This window comes from Psammomys obesus, unplaced genomic scaffold (genome assembly GCF_907164565.1).
Source record: "Psammomys obesus unplaced genomic scaffold, mPsaObe1.curated_primary_1811, whole genome shotgun sequence".
Lineage (NCBI taxonomy): Eukaryota > Metazoa > Chordata > Mammalia > Rodentia > Muridae > Psammomys > Psammomys obesus.
The window spans coordinates 28441498-28464923 of NW_026585504.1; the positions used below are offsets into that span (position 1 = coordinate 28441498).

General features: G+C 40.6%; 1 protein-coding gene across 1 annotated transcript in view; it reads right to left on the reverse strand.

Moving 5' to 3' along the window:
• Dcdc1 (doublecortin domain containing 1) overlaps positions 1–23426 on the reverse strand; it is a 367448-nt gene that overhangs the window by 47530 nt on the left and 296492 nt on the right. Inside the window, 8 exon segments of the mRNA XM_055602817.1 lie at positions 5513–5565; positions 5568–5732; positions 7060–7204; positions 11139–11298; positions 12897–13032; positions 13186–13291; positions 15897–15992; positions 19391–19569. Of these exon segments, the coding sequence (XP_055458792.1) occupies positions 5513–5565; positions 5568–5732; positions 7060–7204; positions 11139–11298; positions 12897–13032; positions 13186–13291; positions 15897–15992; positions 19391–19569 (1040 nt within the window).

Below are 23426 nucleotides of genomic sequence, written 5' to 3' on the forward strand. Positions count from 1 at the left end.
CATGTTGCTATTACTGAGAAGCAGTAAAGATGATGAAATGGATTTTGCAGTTATGCTGCGTGGGATAGAATCCTGAGTCCATGTCTTAGTACTGCATGGCATATTAACAACTCGATGCTTCAATTTTCCTAGCTATGTATCAGAATAATGCTCATGCTGTGGGAGTCAAGTGAGTTAATACAAATGAAGGGAAACGTTATAAGGGAAATCATTAGTTATAACTATGCATTGCTGTGGCTTTTCAATATATTTTACTGGGGTTCTATTCATGGTTCAACAGTCAAGACACAGGCACTGGGAGGATCACAGCTACCTGTAATTCCTGTTCCAGGATATCTGACACCTTCACTGGCCTCTACAGACACCTGCACTTGTGTGCATGAACCCACACAGAGAGAGACACATAAGGAACAAAATAAATCTTTAATATATATTTTGCATTAAATTCTTGTGTTTCCAAAAAAGATCTTTCCAAAGTCCAAAATAAATGTTGAAAATTTAAAAAGTTGTGTGTGCACGCACACACACACACACACACATCTGTGGAGGCCAGAAGAGGGAGATGGACACTTTGGAGCTAGAGTCATAAGCCATCAGATGTGAATGTTAGGAAACAAACAGCAATGGTGTGGAAGAGTAGAACTGTTCTTAGGTGCTTAAGCCATCTTTCCAGCCCCTATGTGGATTTTTCTAAAATTTTATTTGTTTGTTTGTTTATTTATTTATTTATTTATTTATTTGTACGCGTGTTTTTCTGCATGTATGTATGTGTACCATTTGCATGCTTGCTGCAGGTGAAGGTCAGAAGCGGTGACTTTATCCCCTGGAACTAGAGTAATGAATGAATGTAAACCTCTGTATGTGTGCTAGAAATAGAACCATCATCCTCAGCAAGAGCAACCAGTAAGTATTCCCAACCATGGAAACATTTCTTCAGCCCCTATGCTGAATATCTTTTTAATGACTTTAATTTTTTGTATTAATGATTTTATTTTTATTTATTACAATTAATTCACTGTGTATCTTGGCTGTAGCCCCCTCTATCTCCTCTCACTCCCACACATCCTTCCTCTTTTCCCCCTATGTTCCTTCCCTAGTCCCCTGATAACAGAGGGCTTCCTCCCCTTTTTTCTGACCCCAGCCTATCAGGTCTCATCAGGGTTGGCTGCATCTTTATGATGCTGGTCTAGCTGGATGTCTACATGTAGAAAAATGCAAAAAGAACCATATTTATCACCTTGCACAAAACTAAAGTCCAAGTGGATCAAAGACCTCAACATAAAACCAGACACACTGAATCGTTAGAAGAAAAAGTGGGGAAGAGACTTGACTTCATTAGCACAGGAGACAACTTCCTGAACAGAGCACCAACAGCACAGGCTCTAAGATCAGCAATCATAAATGGGACTTCGTGAAACTGAAAAGCTTCTGTAAAGCAAAGGACACTGTCAACAGAACAAAACGACAGCCTACAGACTGGGAAAGAATCTTCACCAACCCTATATCTGACAGAGGGCTGATATCCAGAATATATAAAGAACTCAAGAAGTTAAACACCAACAAAACAAGTAATCCAATTAAAAAATGGTGTACAGAGCAAAACAGAATTCTTGTAGAGGAATATAGAATGCAGAAAAACACTTAAAGAAATGTTCAATGACCCCTAGTCATCAGGGAAATGCAAATCAAAACAACCCTGAGATTTCATTTTACACCCATCAGAATGGCCAAGATAAAAAAAAACTCAAGGAACGACGCATACTGGAGAGGTTGTGAAGAAAGGGGAGCCCTATGCTGAATTTTAAAAATGATCTTGCAGCTAGTACAAAGCCTCCTTGGCTGAAAAGCAAAATTAAAATGACTAAGTGAAAATCTTCATATTAGTTTCCTTATATCACTTTAAAAAACTAAAGCAAACATTCAGGACTTTTGTCTGAATAGTAAAATACATTCTTTATTTCTTCTTTATTTTATAAACATGGTTACATTAGAGACCAGTGGTTGCATTTCTGCCATTGGAAAGCTAATTCATCTTGAATATAAAATGTAATGATGTGAGAATGAAGGAATGGGGACGGTGTGGGGATATATCCATTATAAAAAATATACATTTTTCTCTAAACACTTAAAAAGTTCCAGATACCTTATTCAACTTTTGAGCATAAACACAGCACATCCTTATTTAAAGAATTACAAAATTCTTGGAAATAGGACTTTTAAAAGCCCATCATATTTGTAAAAGATGATCATACTAATCTTTCAACATATTTTCTCTTCTACTGTTAGATAACAGGGTACCACTTAATGTCCAATATAGATATTTAATTCTATGAAATGCGTCCTCAGCATTTACCAAGGCTTTGTCCTGCAAGAGAGTGAGTGTTCCATGCAGCTGTGCTCTGTGGGTTCAGCTATTTTCATAGTTCACCTCTTACACGTGTACTGGCACTCAACAACATTTGAGGGAACGTATGATTGTTGATTTCCTGCGGTGACCCACCGAAATGTCAAGATCAGCTACCTCACTACTTAGAATAGATCCACCTGTGTCTTCATGCTTCGCACTTATGCTCATCTTGATAGCCCTGGGATACAATGGTCCCGCCTTCGTGTTTGGTATACAGGCTCTTTATGCAGAACTTTCATAAGCACAAGTTTCTTATAGAAAGTAAATACTTCTCTGCTATGCTCAAGTAACAATCAATAGTACTGCCAACACAGGAAAAGGTAAAAAGATTTTAACCACCAACTATTCCTACCAACTACCCTCACTGTCCCATGGCTTGGCACGGGATGCCTCAAGATGACAAAGTTGTAGAGTTCCAGAAGACTGAACGTGACTTTGGCGTTACCAAGGCTAGAGTTTCAAACGCAGCTAGCAGAGTTTCTCTTTCTATTTTTCTTTAATCAACCTCTCAGTTCCTTCCTTTCCAACACCCAGAAGAATCAATGACAACGCCGAACAGTTCTCTCACAATGACAACAGAAGAGTTTTCAAGCTTGCTTAAGTAAGACCACAAAGTAATTCCCCTTATGTATTTAACCGCAGTAATCAGCCATGCTTGCATTCAAATTTAAGTATGAATATTATGGTTTCTGTGGTTGTGTTTCTTCAAGATTTCTCTGTGTGTGTGTATCTATATTTGTTTCTTGGCCCTTTGTCTCTTAGTCGTTTGTTTCATCCTTTTCCAGTTTGTTTTGTTGTTGTTGTTTATCTTATTTTATTATTACTTTTAGATGCCTGTTTGTATGAGAGAGAGAGGTGGTATGGATTTGGGTGGTTGAGGAGTCAGTGAAGATCTGGGAAGAGTTGGGGGAGGAAGAGATCATAATCAAAAGATATTGTACAAAAAAATCTATTTTCATTTTTATAACAAGGACTTTATCATCATCCAAAGACAAAGCAGAAAGATGAACTAAATATCACACATGTCTTGGTGGCTCTAGGGTGCTAGTTACATAGGAACAAGAATCTTGTACTTTTTAGTTCTGTGCTGAAGTTCTACTCCTAAAACAATGCTTTCAATAAACTGTAGCATTAATCTACGGCGGTCGGGATGCAGGATGTTATTTAAATTTTTCTAAATTTGCTGAGACTTGCTTTGGGTCCTGATATGTGGTCAGTTTTTGAAGAAAGTTCCTTGGGCTGCTGAGAAGAAACTGTATTCTTTAGTGTTTGGGTGGAATGCTTTCTAGAGGTCTGTTAGGTCCATTTGATTTATGATACTATTTAACTCCAGAGTTTATTTATTTAGCTTTTGTCTGGATGACCTGTCTGTTGGTGAGACTGTGGAACTGAAGTCACCCGCCTTCACCACGTCAGGGTCAGTATGTGATTTTTAGGTGTAATAGCATTTCTTTTATGAAATTGGGTGTCCTTGCATTTGGGGTATAAATGTTAAGAAGCATAGTATCCTCTTGGTGGATTTTTCCTTTGATGCACAGATAGTGTCAGCTGAGTGAGTGAATTATGCTCCATATTACTAGTCACTTGTAGGAAGAAAAGCCCATTCTCCTTGCTCCTCGTTGCACAGACAGCATAGCCCTGGTTGATGCAGTAAAGAAACACTTCCGGCAACTCTGTCCAGCAAGCCGCTCTCCAGCTTTCCCAACCCATGAGTATTTCTTTCTGTCTCTGCTACCCGTACTGGAAAGGGCAGGGTAGAGCCAGCTTCTTTCCTGTGGTGCCAGGATTGCTGATGCTGCCTCCCAGAATCTCTTCAATCTCCCTTAAAATGCAAAGCCCTAAGCCATGGGCAGTGCAGGTCACCAGAGGATGCAGTTAGTCACAGCTCCTTCCCAATAGAAAATATTTTGTCTGGATGCTTGGACAAGCATCCTACACAGTTTGCAAGAAACTGAGGCAGTCCCAGGAGCCCCATTATGTGTAATGGTAGAATTTTACGTAAAGCCATCAAACAAACAAGAAAAGGAAGTAGTTATTTTTTTCTTGTTAAATGAATGTTCAAGTGTGCACAAAAATAAAGAGAAATGTGTAATGAAGCATCGTGGACCCAAACACTGTCAATACTCTGACTTGTTTAATCTCAGTGAAATGACCTTTAATTTTTGCCAGAATGTGTTATTTGTTTACTTTTAATTGTGTGTATAAATACATGTCTGCTCTATGCACACATGCATTCAAGTGCCCATGGAGGCTAGAAGACCATGTTGGTCCTTTACAGTTAGAGATACAGGTGGTTTGGCCCGCACCTCTGTAGGTTCTGGGAACTGAGCACTGGTCCTCTGCAAGAACAAGTACTCTTCCCTGCCAAGCCATCTCTCTATCCCCTCGCTAGGAGAGCTAAAACAAAGCTGACTGGAAGATACTGTGTTTTTAACTCTAAACATGATATAAACTTTAGTGATAAGGACCCCCTTTCTATCCCAACATAATCACTGACCATTTATTATATGCAACAAGATGGTAATATTGTCTTGGTATCATCAGATACCCGAATTGTTTTGGATTTCTTCTGATCTTCTCAATAAAATGTTTTGAGCATTTCAATATGGTCCCAAGGCCAGGCATTGAATTAGGTTCCTACATTGGATAAAGCAGGAAGTCATGCTGACTGTATGATTAGAAATCACTCAAGTTGTTTTTATGAATGAAAAACTGGGAAGGCACCTATGTGGGAAGAGACAGGGACTGAGTAAAGAAATGTCCCCAAATATCTCAAAATTGGATATACTTTAGAATTCTTATTTGATTTCTTTCCATCACAAATACAAATTAGATACTTATCTAGTCTTGAGCTAGTGGCCAGGTAAGGCTAAGTAATCAACAGATCACTGCTCTGAATCTAACAGTTGAGAAGTCATGGCTATCTAAAATTCTCATTTACTTCCCTGTCTCTTCTTTGACTAGAAATAAAAAATTTTCAGCCAAGTTAAATAGAAAATCCAGGGCCCTCAACTATATTCCTGCTTGCTATTTGGAGTCCATGCCAGACATTTCAGGCTTTCATTCACAGTTTGATGTGTAAACCTCCCAGTGGAATGGGTTTACCTGCCATCTTTCTTGTGTATCCAGCGTTGGTGACTGTCATCAGATTTTTTTTCTCCACCAAAATGACCTCTGTGCTTGACTGGGATCTGGAGCCTTGTACCCCTAGGACCAGTTGAGGAGCAGAAAGGCAAATGATTTGCTCATCTCTGCATTCAAACTCCTGGTGACGTGGCTTCTGCAATCTGCTGTGCTTTGGGAAATGGCTAAGGTGATGGAAACTCTATTAGTGACAGGAAAATAGCCGCTGGAAGTGTATACACTGGAGATGCTCTGTTGGTCAGAGCTCCCCCATAGGCTGTCAACCTTGTGGTGGTAAATATTGCAGGAGAACAGCACCAAGGCCGTCAGCAGTGTGCCTTTAAGCCAGTATGGAAAGTAGAATTGCGGGGCTGGAGAGAGGGTCAGCAGTCACATGTGCTGGCTGCTCCTTTAGAAGATCTGAGTTTGGCTTGCAGCATTCAACAGCTACATCATAGACATCTCAACCTTCACCTCCAGGGATTCACTGTCCTCTTTTCACCTCCACCAGCTTGCACACATGGTATATATTCACACACACACACACACACACACACACACACACACACACACACACATTTAAGCAGAATCCTGAGCTTATTTTAGGAAAGCAGTGAATGTTTATTTAAGAGAATATTTGAAGAATTCACCAGCTAAGGGAAGGATGTTCAGACAGAGAGGCAGTACAGCCTCGGAAGAAAAGGTGAAATCTAAACAAAATAAGGAGGAGGAGAGGAAGCGTGTAGAATGAAAGCAGTAAAATAATGGTGCTCTGTGCAAACTGAAATAGTTTTCCTTCTCTTGCTGCTGGGCTCTGAGCTCCAAAATTTTCAGTAAAGAACTGTCACAAGAGAATAAGAATATGCCAGGAAGTTCATTTAAAGAAATCTCTCTCTTAAGGTCATTAAAACGTTAAACAGATGTGTGACACACTATAAACATCAAAAATGCATTGACATATTTATCTAAAGAGCTCTGTAAAGCCCCTACTCTGTGCGTGGCCTAACACTGCTAAATGTGTGGAATGGTTTAACTCACCTGTGCTAGTAACCAAGATAATGTTATACAAATGTCTAAACATCGAAAAATACAATGTATGTTATGTTCCTAACATTTCATTGGACGATGACCAGAACAAAATGTTTAAATTGGAAAATTGTATCTTTCTAACTTCTAAAAGGCACTAGGGGCATCTTATTTAAGTGTTTAATAATTTATCCACACACTTATTCAATGAATATAAAGGTTCAAATTCTATTCTAAGATCTTAGGAGTCAAAGGCATATGGAACTACTATTTAGCAGAAAAGGTACATCAGACGCCAAGACATTGTATCACCCTGCACAGGATAAGCTAAAGAGGAAAGAACCTACCCTTCTCACTGGTCACAGATGCTTTGATCAGTATCACAAGACAAAAATGTGCATGCTGGCACATGCAGCAGCCAATCAAAGTAAGAATGTTACGGAATGTGCTTGTACCAGCATGAGGGAGTCTACGGCCAGACAGAAATCCCTTGCAAATTTTACCTGTGTTTCATTTTTAAAGAGCTCTTTGTGCATTTTCTTTGGAAGGCTGTAACCATTGGCAAGGTTGTATGAAGGGTCCTGCTAAGCATACTTGGGCATCCTGCGACAGGCTTCCATGAGGAGATGGGCTCTCGCATATGAATCTCTGTCAAGATGCAGGAGCAAAGTCAAGTCTAAGAATGGTGACGTGTGTTCACAGAGTCTTCAGGTGCAGCCTGACCACAGCCTACCAGGTCCTGGTGCTTCTGAAAATCATATTTACAGACGAGTGTCTAGACTTGGAAATGAACACCTCATTGGTACACAATTTAGATCTTTCAGCAGAAGCCGAGAAATAAAATCCTTCAGTCACATGATAAATAGCACTCATTTTTGTTATTTTAGTTTTGAAAAATTGGTCCATGTGTTCTATTTCAAAGTCATATTAGGACCATTAAGCAGTGGGCTCCTTACACTCGTGTTAAGTGGGTCCTAATTTTGCCTGAAGCGGTATCGCCCAGATGATCGGGTTGCACATGTTATGGATGTTAAGAAATCTTCCCCTCAATAGAGGACTTTAAAGTGACTCAAATCACAGCTGCACACATGCTTTTTCTTCAAGAAAAGTATATGGAAACTTTATAATTTAGAAGTGATGATTTGAATATGCAAGTCAAAGATGGACAGTGGTAGCAGCCACTCTTCGGACCCATGGAGTCTGAACCCCAGTTGTTGTTAGAGCACACTTACCTTGGGTGGGATCAGGACACAGCATTATGAAGACTGTTTGGCTGAGGGCAGAACAGCCAGTGAGTTTCAACCCTAGCATGCAACTGGGGAGATCACATTCTTTCTCTGGGTTCGGTGTGCTCACCAAGGTGGTGGTGGAAATTTGATATAACTGCAAGCATTATCAAATGACCAAAGCCTTCCAGGGCAACGCTGGTGCTAACACATCTAGCTGTGTACTGTTCAGATGCCAGGGCCTGTCTGCTTAGGGATAGAGATTGGATTGTAGTCAAGGCCTTCGCGGCACAAGCAACTTCCCACTTCAGCCTATCCCTAGTGGTTGAAAATACACTACTGCCACCTTGTGTTTGTCAAAGAAAACACAGCCCTGCCACCCACACCCTGCAAACAGGTCCGTGTCCTATAGTCTACTTGGAATTTCCCAGCCTTTGATATCCTTAGTAAATCAAATGTAGTCAAGTCAACTCTACAAAAGCCTTTAAAAATCTATTTTGTTTAAATAATTAACCAAATCACTTATTCATAAAATGCCTCTCCATTAGTTATTCATTCCTTTAACTGATTATTTGCCTATCATCTTATGAGCCAGGTATAGAATTCTTTGTGTTGGGTACAGTAATAAGCAGCATAGGTAGGTTCTTGGTTCATGAGACTCATATTGCTTTTGGAAAGAAAGGATAATGGACAAGGAAATGAATAACCACAACCAGCGTCCACACTGTGATGGGATCTGGTGTGCTTCAGGATGGAGTCCTCTCAGAGGCCATGCTAAAAATGAGGGCTGAGGAGAAATCTCCTACGTGATGAAGAGCATTCTAGTCTGAACCAAAAACAAACAAATAGCAAATGAAGGATGCATTAGATTCGTTTGAGGAGCAGGAAGATGCTGATGTGACCGGGTGAGTGCTGGGGGGGGGGGCATCCACACAGGATTCGGGTGTCAGGAAGGGCCAGTGTCTGCAATGATGGGAGAAAATGAGAAGGTCATCCCCAAGTCCTGTGCTCTGATCAGCAGGGATGCAGAGGTCTGCGCCCAGGCTCTTCCTCACCCACCTCCTTACAGGCTCTGTTGCACATCACTCCACAGAACCCAGCGATGAGAAAGGCCCGCCTTTCAGCCCTGAAAATGCACATACAAGAAACATACAGACTGATCAGGTTATATTTAGGAATGTATGTGCACATACGTTTGTGCATGTGATGGTGAAAAGATTGATCATGAGTTGGAATGAGAGTGGGGAGGAATACAGGGGAGGCTTGGAGGAAGGAGAGGGGAGAAATGTAATTAAATTATAATCTCAAGAAGAAATGACAGAGTCTCTTTTAGATTTATGTCTCAGAACTTGTTTCACTGATGCCCTTCCTCTTAGGTCACCTCACTCCAAAGACACAGGCTGAGGGACTCCGGAGAAATTGCACAGTGACTTTCTAACATAGATTTCTGTAATCGCAGACATCTTGCCAGACAGGAAGGATGGAACACGAGAAAGGGTAATGAAAGGTGTGTGGCATGGAAGCCCAAAGGCGGGGGGCATCTGAGAAGAAGGCGACTACACCAGAGCAGGAGAGGGTAGAGAAGGCAGTAGCCAAGGGGGTGAACATGAGGAACACACAATGGGATGAAAGTGCGAAATCATAGTAGCCAAAATGATGACTTTCCGTGCTAACTAAAAAATAAGTTTAAAGAACAATTAAATGAAAAAAGAAGATGATGTGAAAGAACCAGTGAAAATGATGTCCAAAGAGGGACAACTTGGTACCCTGAAAAGCCTTGAAGGACAGTGGACTGTCAGCTAGGAAGGAAGCATGAGCTCAAGGGACAGAGAATTCTAGGAGTTACTTATCAAAGCAAAACGGGCTGCCCTGTGAGCCAGTGACACCCCTGGACACAGGGAATCTTGGAGAGCCTAGGGCACAAAGGCTACGTGGGCTGTTTGGGAGAGAGTCACGCTGTGCTGAGTGCTGTAAACTCCCTTACCTTGGGGACTCCGGCCCTTGATGTGACTAATTCAGAACAAAGCAGATCTTTGCTCTTAAAGATGGTTCCCTTTCCTTACTCTATTTTATCCAAGTGCAGCCTGGTAGCACGCAGAGACCAGAGAAAACATTCTTCAGAGGAATGAAAGGGTAGTTAGGGAAGTTTATGTCCAATTCCTAACTTTTATGGGAGGCGCCACATGGGAGAAATTAGTCTCTGAAAGCAAAAGATGCTCCCCAGAGCCTCTCTGGTAGTTTCATGACATGGGCAAGATGACTAAGAAAAGTACTTCCTAAAACCAGTTTCCTACATGTTGGAAACCAGGTGGGCCGGCCATGGTTCATCAGGTAAAGGTGCCTGTCACCAGGACTGGCGAATTCAGTTTGCCCCCCCCCCCCATGGCCAACAGTGGGAGGAGAGAATTAAGTCCTTGTCCTCTGACTTCTACACCTGCACTGTGTCACACACACATGCGAAATTAATGTGTAAAAAATAAGCTTGTAACAAGGATAAATGAGTTTTTGCAGTCACTGGTGATCTGTTCTAGGATGGACTCAGTCATTCCATTATTCCGTCGGCAGTGTGTGTGGTGCGGAGCCCTTCCCCACACTGAGGACCTAGATGGACAGGAAGGAGCAGGGAGAAGAGGTCTGACAAAGCCATCCCCATGGACAGCACTGATGAAACTAGTCTTGAGGATGAAGTCACCACAGACAAGTGTGTGACAAGAAAGAGAACTTGAGGCAGAAATGTGTATCTGTGGTGGATTGTGTCACCTTCTTGTCACTGCTTGTCACCTACTAGAACTTGCTGTGCTAGACTTGTTATGCAAAAAGACATGTACCAAGGAGGAGTGACCAGGAGGTACAAATGGGGACAGGCAGGGATGAGGGCCAGAAGAAGGCAGGTTACTATTCAACGTGTCAGCCTAGGCACTCACTGAAGAACTGTGTACAAAAGATCATGTGTTACCAAGATAACAGTCCACAGAGGAAACGTAGAGAATTTGAAAGGATGACATTACGGAGACTCTCTGGAAATATCTCAATGGTTCAGAATGAGTCAGTGTTTACCAGAACAAAGCATGAAGAATTAAAAAACAACAAAAGAAAGAGGAAAAGAAAAAAGTATAATGCCAAGACAATGTCTTTTAAAAAGTCATGACATTGTAGCAACATCACTGCAAGTAGATGGTGGTGATGGTTCAAGCTCTAATTCCATTCAGCTGTTAGAAAACTAATTAAACACGGTGTCTTCGAGTGACAGGTTTCAGGAAGTTTTCTGAGTTCCCTGAATGGGTGCTTACTGCTGTAGTTGGATGAGCTGCGGTCACACAGCACTGCCCCCTTTTCAGGCCACAGAGATTACTTACACAGTGTCTCTGCAAGCATCTCTTGTTATTAAAGCAGCATTTTCCATCTGCCTTCCCTCTGGTCCTTTCACTTGCTTCTCTTCTTCAAAACTGCCTACAGGTTTATTCATGGGAAGCATGCCTCCAGGGAAAAGGTCATTTTGGACTTCTAAAACAAGAGCTGAGAAGAAATGAACAAATTGTAATGACATATTAGTTATGACCATAGAGCACTGGGAATTCAAAATACATACCCACACGAGTACAAAACCTTCAGCCTTTGGGTGTCCCTTTAACCAAGAAGTTGGACTTATTTAACTGGGTGTTTGGCAACTCTTTTCTCTCAAGATATTCTTAGACAAAAGTACTAATAATAGTCATCCTCACGGTTAATTTAATTATTCTCTATTTTAATTATTCAAATAAGCTATAGAATTTATGTATGTGTCTTTAGATTGTTCTCTGGGAGTCAGACTCAACCATGAAGCCCAATACTGTAAAAGATGCATGTAAATCTTAGTATTATATAAGTGTGTGGGGTGATTGTTTTTCTTTACTCTGGTAAGGGAAGGAGGAAACTCACAAGGAAAAGAGAGATGCTACAAGAAAAAAGCAGAACCACAAAGACAAGAGCGGGGTAATGGGAACAGAAGTCAACCATCCATCTTGTTTGTTGAGACGGAGCGTCCCCCTGGGAACTGGGGCTCACTGGTTAAGCTAGTCTAGCTGGCCAGTGAGTATGTCTTCTCCTCCCCATTGTTGGGATCCCAGGTTCTTGCCATAACACTTTTCGCAAGAATGCTGGCAATCAAACCCAGTGGCTAGCAGTGTACTGACTTGGCTCTCTTAGGTGATGCCAATGACAATTTTTGACATTCAAACAGGATACTGTCCCAAGACAACCACCATGTAAGTCAGGAAACACAGCGCTGCTGCATAGTTTCCCACAGACTTTCCTTCCTGTCCAAAGAGTTTAAGTTCAGTATTGACCTGTGGGGACAGACATAGAAGGAATCCTCTTTCCCCATATAGACTTCACTGCAGAAACACTACGGAAACCTCAAGACTCTGTGACATGATCCCCCAAGGCTACATATATATTGGCTTGCCTTCCTGAAGATGTAGCTATGACCTATTATTTGCCAGGATGCTTTGTAGAACCTTCCTAAATTGGTTGATAAATAAGGGTAATGTGGCTCTCTAGCCAAGACCTCAGAGGCCACTACCAGGTTTCAGAAGGCAAGGCAGAAGGAAGGAGGCTTAGCCAGGTAGGAAGCACAAAGCCCCCTCAAAGTACTATCTGGGCTGAATGAACAAACACCAGTCAACCCAGACTTAGACTCCAGCCTGGGAGCCCAGGCACAAGAGGATCTACAGCGCAGGTTTCCCCCTCTCAGCCAACTGGAGCTCTGAAGAAGGCAAAGTTCTAAAGCAACTCCCCACCAAGATACTGATGGCATAAACAGATGGTACAACATTAAAACATGATTGGTCATTTAATCCTTTTTTTCTTGATGAGAACGCACGAGGCTCACAAATAGCTATACATCTGTAAAAGATAAAAGAGATTATGTTGAGGTTTTTTTAAATCTTTTTATCTCCTCCAAAGTATAGTAGGTAGTAAAATAGTAAAATATGCAACCCTGTTAAATATAGCTTAATAAATGGGGCTAAAGAACTAAACATAAAGACGCCAGTTTAAACAAACATGACTTTTTAAAATAAAGCAATACCATCAGATGTGTTAGGACATCAAAGTCAGATAACTTCAAAGTTTACCTTCCACCTTGCGCATGCTGCAAAAGGTTTTAATCTTGCAAATGTCAGCCTTGAGGCTTCTGAGGAAGATTTGCTTCCTTTGTTGAGCAATGGAGAGGTCAGGATTGATCCAGTGTTCTCCACACGAAACATGCACCTATCAAAGAGATGAGTCATGGATATGGCATGTAAGGGATGGAGGCACCTTTATTTGAAACACCTCAAAATGGCAGCAACTGGAACACCTACAGTGGGTGAACAGCCAAAGCTCAGTATCATGGGATACCACCCAGTAACAGAAGCGACGTACTGACAGAGACGCCAGTTCGCCAGAGTGTGCGGAAGGAGGCAAAGCCGTAACTGTATGTGTTGTCAGACTCCCTGGGCCTCTTCCATGCTTGCCAGTGGATGCCGACCTTTTACACAACACAAGGCAGAGCAGAAAAAGCGCTTCACTCCCTCTTTGCCTCTTTTCTGGGTCTGTAGTCATTTACAAATAAAGAGGTTTTCAAATAAGTTTACTTTTAATGGAAGGGAAGAAGGAAGGAGAGAAGGAAGGACTGAAGTGCAGGTGTAATCAAAGGCTGGCAAACCGTGACTGTGGCAGATGTGGACAGCTGGTCCACAGCTTTATTGAAAAGGAGGCCTGCCCATTTGCTTACACGCAGCCAGCCGCTGGTGTCTCAGTCCAGAACACATGGTCACCGCAACCTAAGAGCTTCACTACCTGTCTCTTTGTGTAAATGGACTTGTAGTTTTATATAAACACCAGACTATGAGTGTGGGCTAGAGACACTAGCCGTTAAGCACGTGTGCTACTCTTGCAGAACCAAGACTAGGTTCCCAGCATCCACACTGGGTGGTGAATTAGCTCCAGGCCTCTTTTGGCCTTCAGAGACACTGCTTATAGGTGTACAGACCTACACAGAGACATGCAGCACACATATAATTAAAAATAAAGATCAAAATGCATGCACACACACACAATCTGCTGAAGCCAGTTTTGCTGTTTGTGTGCATATGGTTTCAAGGCTGGCCACTCTGAATTAGATAACCAATAAGGGGTTCATCCCTGGAAAAGTTAATTCTCCCTTTCCCAGCAGTCATTAGTTGTCTGTAGTTCTTGGTCTAGGGGTAGGATCCCATGAAATTTCTCCCCTTCCACATTAGCATGTCTACTGACACTGCCATTGTTATGGTTTTATTTGTGCATACCCATACATACAAACATATTTGTATGTATCAATAATAATCAGAGGGGGAAAAGGTTACCAACTTCACAGTAGGGACATGGTGAGCTTTGAGAAAGAGTGGTAGGGACAAAATGGAGGAAGAAAAAGGAGGAGAGGAAGTGATTGAATTCTATACACAGAATTAAAATGTCTCTTTAAAGGTAATTTTAGCTTATTGTACAACATGAAAAATGTGCACAAAATATCGATGTGCAATTTCTGGATAATGATCTTACAGGTGGCACCTTCTCATTTTCCTTGTATCTATTTCTTAAATGCCCTTAAATACATTACCTTTCTTTCTCTGCTTCCTTTCTTCCTCCTTACTCTCCCCCTTGACAGAGTCCCTCTAGTAACCCTGTCTGGCTTCAAGCTTCAAAAATCATTCAGCCGCATGTCCTGACATCTGGGGTGCAGAGATGGGCCACTGCACCTGGCACTTAGTCTCTCGGGGATGAGGAAAATAATGACATGCTGACTCGGTCTGAAGAGAACCTTGGTGCCACCTTTGTCGTCATCAGTTAGCTCTTCACATGAGAATGCAGAAGACCTTCTCCTAGGTACTCCTCTTCCTGAGTAATAGGCTCCCCATTCTCCCCCAGACATCAAATCTAATAACTGGTTCCATTACGATCTTCACACTCACAGAGCAATGAGTTAAACACTGGTGACCACAGATGCCCACCCCCTACTCCATCTCACCCTTCTTGCACCCATACTTCCTGTGCCCTGCTGCCTCCTCTATACTACTCGTTAGGCTACATTTATCCTTGGTTACTATTTATTTTCAGGTAGTCCACCTAAAATCCCAACTGAAAAAAACAAAAACAAAAACATCAAGTAACTCCAGCATCATATACAAACAGAAATACTAAAACCAAGCAAAAACTCTTAGAAGTGATAGAATTCAGATTCCACATAAAGCCTGCCAAAATAGGAGCAAGGCCTTCTCACCCGCTGCCACTCGTGCTGTTCATTGTATGCAGCTCTCAGACTCTCTTAAGAGGACCTCAGATTTCAGAGCACCAGCCAAGCTTTTGTTTTATTTTGTTTTGCCCGTGTGTGAGTGTGTGTGTGTGTGTGTGTGTGTGTGTGTGTGTGTTGATTTTTCTTGAGATAGTGTCTCCCTACCAGAATGGCATAGAACTCACTATATAGCCAAAAAATGACCTTGAACTCGCAACAATCCTCCTGTCTCAGCCTCTCAGAGTACTGAGATTACAGGCACGAGCCACCACATCCAGCTTCAAGATTTGATAATAGATTATGAGCTTTGTTCTTCATTTAAAGAGCTTCAGGCATAAATCAGGGCAAGTAATGTTTTTACCTAAGGTAATATCTCTAATTCTTCAAATGGGAAAGTCTAGACTGTGTGAGATTTCTCAGCTTACTCTAGCCTCCAAGTAGAGTGTATGAAAAGCCATAGTTTCTCAAACCGAGAGAATGAGAAATATTTAAATAACTATACTGCATAGACTTCAAAAATATTCAAGGGTCTATCTGCTTCAACAACAGAGGTAGAAATCAGATGCAGTGACTCACGGGGCTGCCTTAGTTCTGTGGTGGAGAAAATGATATCCTTTTTAAAGAGGCATGATTGGCATATCTATGTATCATAATTAGTCATGCAGGCCTGACCTGCCTAGGAAGGCAGCAAGGCTACTGATCAGCTTTTCGATTGACTCCTTGGTGGGAATTCTGAAAAGAATAAGTGTGGCAAGCCTAGGAGCCTTGCAACGAAGGGTGTTTCCTCGGCTGTGCCCATGCCCTCTCAGTTCCGATCCCACACCCCCTCTGTAGGTCCGTCAGGGAAAAAAGTTCCTTCCCTTTTTCATTGAAAAGCCTCCTCCAAGCAGCAGAAGGTAAATTTAAAATGTCAGTGCACCTGAAACAAGAGTTACATAAATTGGTTTTGCAATTAAGCAGACAACGACACCAGTTATTTCCTTGAGGGGGTCTTGAGGAAATAAGGCATATGAAGCATATGAACTCATGCTCCAGTTGATGGACCAGTGGATACTGAGTGAGAGCACTCACAGCAGTTGGTGGGGTTGCCCTGCTTCTGTTTGACTGATAACCAAAAGAGCTAATCCAATGTCATCTCGTTTGTCTTTGCACATCTGTGAGGTTACAGTGCAGCCCATGATATACCAGCATCTCTTCCCTCACTCATATTTTCCTAGAGTGAATCTTCACCTGTGGGAGCCTCCTGCTTTAGGGCATTCGGGCCACAGAGCAGAGGAAGGAACAGGCAGTTAACTACTCTTCCTTTATCCTTTGCCCTGTTTTGAAACCCTGGCTTTAGTGCTGAATTTGGCTGCAGAGGGCTGAGACCAGCAGTGTTCTGTGCACTTTTCCCTCATACGCTAGTTTCCATGCTAGCCAACATCAAAGCTTAGAGCAGACAATAACTGGCTTCTAACACCTAATAATGAATGTGTCTTCTGAAGTCACATTATCTAGATTAAAATGCCAGCCCCCTTTTTTTCTGGTTTCTGCAATTTCCCATCTTGAATTTTGGGAGGAGATTGTATAAATTAGCTTCGCCTTCCTATCACAACACACACACAACACAATATACAAATAGACACACGCATACATCTACCTATAGGCATATAGGTATTATACGATTAAAATGTGTATAGTCATTATATTCATAACTTATATAGAGAAATATTTTGTGTGCTAGCTGTTAGGCATGACCACTCAAGTATTCACATGCCATCTTTACATTCCCAATAGTAAACATTTACCTCTCCAAAAGGTGGTGAGATTCAATCTGGTTTCTTTCTGTTTCTGAATAGTTCAAGGCGTGACTTTTCTTTTTCCTTTCCGCATTAACATTTCTGGAACAAATAATTCAAGGCACGTGCATGTTACTGATGTTGTGGGTTAGCTATAACATGTCTTAGCATGGAAAGGAGGTGAGACCTGTTATCATGATTTGCTCCCAATAATTTGCCTTCCTTTAGAAGATACAATTTCAAATTTTAACATAATTAAATATTAAAATTCTTATTTCATAATTAAATAGAAAACTGTAGACTGAATGACATGGAATACTAAGTAAACATGCATTCTGTCAGGAATCTATATAAGAAAATCTATCTACAATATTATGATGCTTTACTCACAGTGCTGAACACCCTGAAATGTAGATTTATCAGCTTGAAAAAAACCTTAGCGATAGTATTCACTTTTTATGTAATGTTTTATTACTTAATTAATTATTCTACTATGAATCTAAACCTAAATTTTTTTAAACAATAATGATCAGAAAAAAGAATGCTTGATTGAAACATATCTTCATTCTGATTTTCAAGACAGTGAACTTTTCTGTGCAGTTTTAGTAATTGCTGAAATTTTAGGAAATGAAAAAATAGATCAAATGCAGTTAATTATTCAGTCTCGAGCACTGCTTTGGCATCAGCTGTAGGCATTTAGTGGTGATATGGAAATGGCTCTCTCATGCTTTAACCCTGGGTGTGACAGAGAAGGCAGCCCACATGCTGAAGTATGCAACAGAACAGTGAGTTATCATGGTACAGAGAGGCAGGTGCTGTCTCCCTTTGGCTTTGTAGATGGTGGAACCAACAAGAGCAAACCCTTAAAACCATCCGTGGTGACTTGTTACATGGCCGGAGGACAGCTTTCGGCCCAAGCAGGATGGTGCTAACGTGGATTTCTATCATTATTCTACTAGCTCAACTTTTAATTAATAAATAAATAAATAAATAAATAAATAAATAAATAAATAAATAAATAAATAGATTTCATGTTGATAAGAGCAAAGTATTCCGTGTGTCAGACTCTTTTCTTCTGGAAGATATTTGGCTTGGCTCTATTAGAGGAAGCCCAATAAGTTGTCTAACTTTGGGATGCCATTACACAGACTCCAGTATGTCCCTTCTGGAGATGGGCCACCTAAGCATGCTCTTGCCTTAGCTGTGTCTTTCTATCTAAACCTTCTGTTAGCCAGTATTTCCATATAGCTGAGGATTCACTATAGACGATCATGCACAAAACTGCCTCAGTCAGCAAAGGAACATTGATCTCTGTTTGGAAGGATTGTCTCAAATGCCAGGGCATTTTAATTATTCGGGTACTATGGACTGAGGTGGTGAACTAACTGGCTTTCTAATATCTGAGGAATCACATTGTTCATGAGCAGAGCCCTCAACACTGGTCCACATATTCTCTGCCAGGATAGTTGTTCAAATTTGCCAACCTCTCTAAGTACTTTTGAATTTCTTGACTGTGCTAAGAACTTTAAACAAAAAGGTGATGGGATGTGAGCTGTGTAATTTATAATTACAATTAAAGATACAAAGTAAGGAGGGAAAGCATACATGTGGAAAGGGATAGAAATGATTTGTTGACTTCGGGTGTTTAGAAAAAAAGCTATTCCCCCCTTTTAAGGGCATTACCCTCACATCTTACATCAAGCAGAATGAGCTAATTATGAGATGTATGCGTCAAAGATTTCAATTTCAGGCTTGACTTTACTTTGAAGATTAATTTTTTACTTTATCATCTTTCCAGGCAGTTCAGTGGACAGCCAACCTGAATGTTCCTCATTGTTCAGTGATGTATGAAGTATATTTAACCGATGTGAAGAGAGCAATATTGCACCATTATCTGCAGCCTCGGATATCCTAGATATCTCAGAAGAAAGGTCAGGAAGTAACGTTGCTGGTAATTATATGAGAAACAATGTGTTTAACTCATTCTTTCCACCAAAGCTTTTTGGCATCCAAGATTCCCTTTCTCGTGGAATAGAAACATACAGCAGGTGATTTGGCTCAGCGGTAGAGAAATACTGACACTTGGGATAGCTTGATTTGAATCACATGGTAACTTAAGACTACAGATCAATGCTTCCTACTACTTCAGAGAATTGTGTCTTAACACAAAGATGTAAGAATAATTATTTATAATAACAATTAAGCTACTTGAAAGCTAAATTTAATAAGCATGTTGTGAATTCACTCATTTCTCCACACACTAATACAACTCCAACCAAAGTGCTCATGGAAAATACAGACAGCTCTTCACATTGCAGCCCCGTATTCTTTTCCTGTATAGATGAAAACACAAGAGATTCATTTAAGCTCCTGACGTACAAACTAAACGAAATTGTGCGTCTGTTTTCATCTTCAAATAGGACTCTTGCGTAAGTAAATATGTAATTCCTCCAGAAAATATTCAAGATGAAGAAGGCGCTTGTCTATAAAACCTGAAAATTGCCCTGAAGGGTGAGCATGACTTGATTGTTGCTCTTACTGTGTTTTCCATCCAGATGAGCCTTCCGGGACAATCGCGAGGGTTCTGCTGTTTTTCTTGTCTCCGTTCCTCAGAACACGGAGTCTCACAGGGACACGCTGCTCTAGTGTCTTACAAACCGGCCTCTTCATGAGAGGGCTGTTGGGCACCAGTAGGCCTTCTATTGGCCAGTCAAACTCCTTCAGACAGACAAGAAAAGATAAAAGAGCAATACACAGTATGAAATTTTCGTACCTTTAATCTTTCATTCATTCAACAGAAATTTATTAGAGATCTGAGTTGTTCCAAAGAATTCTAGATTTTTTTCGTGTTTTTGTGTTGTGGCTTTTGTTTGTGTTTTGTTTGGCATTTCATTTTTTTTTAATTTAAATCTGATCACTTTTTAAAAAGTATCCAACTTTTAAAATTTTAAACTGATCTTTTTTTTTAAAGTATCAAAGGAAAGAAACATTCCAGAAAAGTAGAAGTGAATTAACCTCAAGTATCTTTGCTTCTGTTTTTGTGTGGAGTATTTTTAGTCAGTGTAAAGTAAAAGAAGAATGTGTGAAAAGAATAATATAATAAAATATTATCTTAATATAATATCATGACTACACTGAGGAGATATTAAAAAGCAGAATAAGATGTGAAGTAAAAATGAACACCTATCAGACATTTCCATTGTGGAATTTAGTGACTTTATATTTATTCGCCTATACTTTTACTCACAGTATTAATTCATATACTCTTCAAGCAGTTACTGATTATCCTAGGCACAGAAATAAAACTATGAACTGGACAGGAAATTCTATACTTTTAAGCACACCAGAAAGTTACTTAGCAATCAACTAGAAAATCATAGTAATGTAAACAGGAGCAGCAAGGGACTCTCACAAGAGGAGACCCTTAGTTATTGAGGCCACACCGCAGGCCTGAGGGCTTAGGCTATAGTGGCAATACTGTGTCAATCCAGTTAGGGTATTTTGTTTTGTTTTATTTGTTTGTTTGGATGTTGGGGTCCAGCTCCATTGGGAAGAGTGCTGGCCTTAAAGCAGCAAAGGACAGGAAGAGTGTACACAGCAAATATGAAGATTAGTGTTGTGGGGAGGGGAGCAAGGATGGCTCCCTGAGCACAGCTAGCTTGATTGGGTAATGCACTCGCTATCCACCGAGGTTAAATGGAGCAGGAAGAGTAAATGGGAGAAAGAGTGATCAAAGATGATATTCAGCAAAATCAGAACTTGCTCCCACCCCTCCCTTCCCTTTCTTCCCATCATTTTTTCCCCTTCTTTCCTCCCAACCGCATTTGCAACCGGCATGGTGGCCCCTGCCAGCCATCGGTCGTGCCTACTCTGAAAAACATCATAATTACATTCCAGCTTCGTGAGTTCGATTCTCTCCAGCACGTCAGTTTGTCCACCATGCACGGTATCCTCATGTCTGGTGACTATCAGGTAACTCTTGGTATCCCATAGGGCAGGCTCCTCCATCTTGTTCTTCTTTGTATACTGGCTTTTGTTGGCCCTCTGCCATTTCAGGCACATTTAAGTAAGCTCTTCAAATTTTGTTTGGGATGTAGATATGCTATGCAAGGTTCAGGAATTCCCATTTTGATACAGCTTTAGGATGTAAGGAGGGGTATGGTAGTAGCTCAGAGACTGAGGAAAACATAGCTTTGATCTGAACAATCCTTTTGAAGAGCTAGATGTATGTTGTACTATGGAAATCTCTTTGGAATGTATTTGTGTTTGTATTACTTGTTTTATTCATCTATGTGTCAATTACATTAATAAATTTTCTTGTTTTAAACCAAGCTTGCATTCCTGGGAAAAGGCCAACTGACATTTATTCAAACCGGTCATGGTGAGCTGCAACACCTATAGACTGCTGACTTCGGTCAGCTAATGTTTTCCTTAGGATGTTTGCAAATAGTTGTAACTGGAATTAACATGTAGAATTCTTATATCAACTTAATCAAGGGTGGTATCAACATTCCTAGAGGATGTTCCCCGTGTGAAATGAATTGGAAGACATTTCTTTGTTGTTTGAATTCTGAATTTTTTGTTTCTTTTGGGTTTGGTACACTCAGAAATAAAAAATTAGCTTTCCAAATATCTGAGCTACTAAGATCAACTCTTCCTTTATGATACTTTAATTCTTGGGTGGGTGAGATGGCTCAGCAGGTAAAAGTGCTTGCCACCAAGGGTAATGGCCTGAATTCAATCCCCAGGACCCATGTGGTAAAAAAAAGAGACTGACTTCCACATGTTGTCCTCTGCCCTTCAAAGGAACACAGTGGTCTTCACACAAAACACACACACACATGTACACACACACGTACACACACACAAACATACCCACACGCCTGCACCAAAAATATTAAGATATCTTAATGTTTGTCCTCACAGGTTCTTTTATTTTGGTTTTTTGGTATTTGGTTGATTGGTTTTGTGAGACAAAGAATCACTATATAGTCCTGGCTGACCTGGTACTACCTAATATAGTCTTAAATTTGGAATCTTCCTGCCTCAGGTTCCCAGATGCTGGGACCATAGAGGTTTGCCACCATGTCTGGTTTCCCATTCAAGACATTCACTTTGTCCTTCAGGCAAATAGTGAAATACAGCCTCAGGATAATGAAGGACAAGAAAAACGTGGATAATTAAACTGGCTGGGGCTGTTTTTCCTCCTCCATTTTCTCGGTTGGAATTCTGATCTTCCCACTCATTTCTTCATTGGTCTTCTCTGTTTTTATGCTACTCTACAGCACAGCTGTCTTGTCAGGAGACCCCTGAAGGGCCTCTGTGCGCCCTTAAGTGGATAATTCCCCTTGCCTTCTCTTTCACTCATCTCTCACACAGAGACATATATTGGTTCAGAAGCCAGCTCTTAACCAATGGCTACAGCGTCTCCATTGTGTTGGCCCCACTCCATCTGTTTGTCAGTGGTAAATAACTAAATCTGTTCTGTTTCTTTTCTTTTCCTTTCTTTAAAATAATTTCTGAGTTTGCATAAAATTTCAGAAGACTACATTATTGGTAAAGGTTCCTGATCCATGTGTAGATACAATGTCCTGTCCTGTGTCTTCATATTTCCACAGTACCTGAATTTTATTACCTTCAGTCACGGGAAAAAAAGTTATGTCTCAACAGATCAACAAAACATGTACTTTAAATTTTTTTCTATCATTGGTCTCTCTGTATTTTGACTTAGTAGTTTAAGATCATTATCCTGTAATACATTCCAAAATCTTAAGCCTCTTTAAACTTGCTAATTCTGATGATTTCATCCTTGACTATGAAAAATCTATTACTCCTTGTCTTTGAAGATTTAGAACTGTAATTTCTCAATTTATAAGTTTTCTTCAAGGTTTGAGAAAAATAACACAAGAGTTCATTCCTATAAACCACTCCAGTGAATTGAGAAAAAAAAAAAAAAAAACCAAGAGAATGTATCAGCCCTCTGTTTTTATGAGGCTTTAATATGTTTTGTAAAATACTGATGTCCTTGAATACATGAAAACCTGTAGTTAATGAACTACATCTTATCAAATGTTGTTGATTTCCTTGTAGGATACATAATATCTAGAAAGTGACAATAGCATGGAGGAGTTCTCAAATCAGCTGCCAAGGATTTTAGGCAAGAGTGTAGGCTGAGACGCTGTGAAGCCACCTTTGTATTTCCATAGTGTTTGCATTTCTTACTCTTCTGTTAGTCATCATTGTAGTTCGAATACCTCTTGTCGTGAAAGTGAAAGAACTGAACACTCAGTTCAGTGATTGATAGATGATTTTCCTAGACTCAATATGACTCAATTTTCAGGCCTATTCAAACTTGACTCCTTTTCCGTCAACATTCGGCCTTTACTGCTTGGATACTTAAGCTTGTTATGTGGATTTCATCTCTCTCCTTTATTCACCACCTTGACCTCCCTTTTCTGCTTTAGTCTCTCTTCTCTTACAGCCTATACTCAAACTGTAAGATTTGGCAGAGACCATATACTCCTCCCCCTGTCACCTGAGTACATTACAGACAATAGATACAACATAAAATTAAA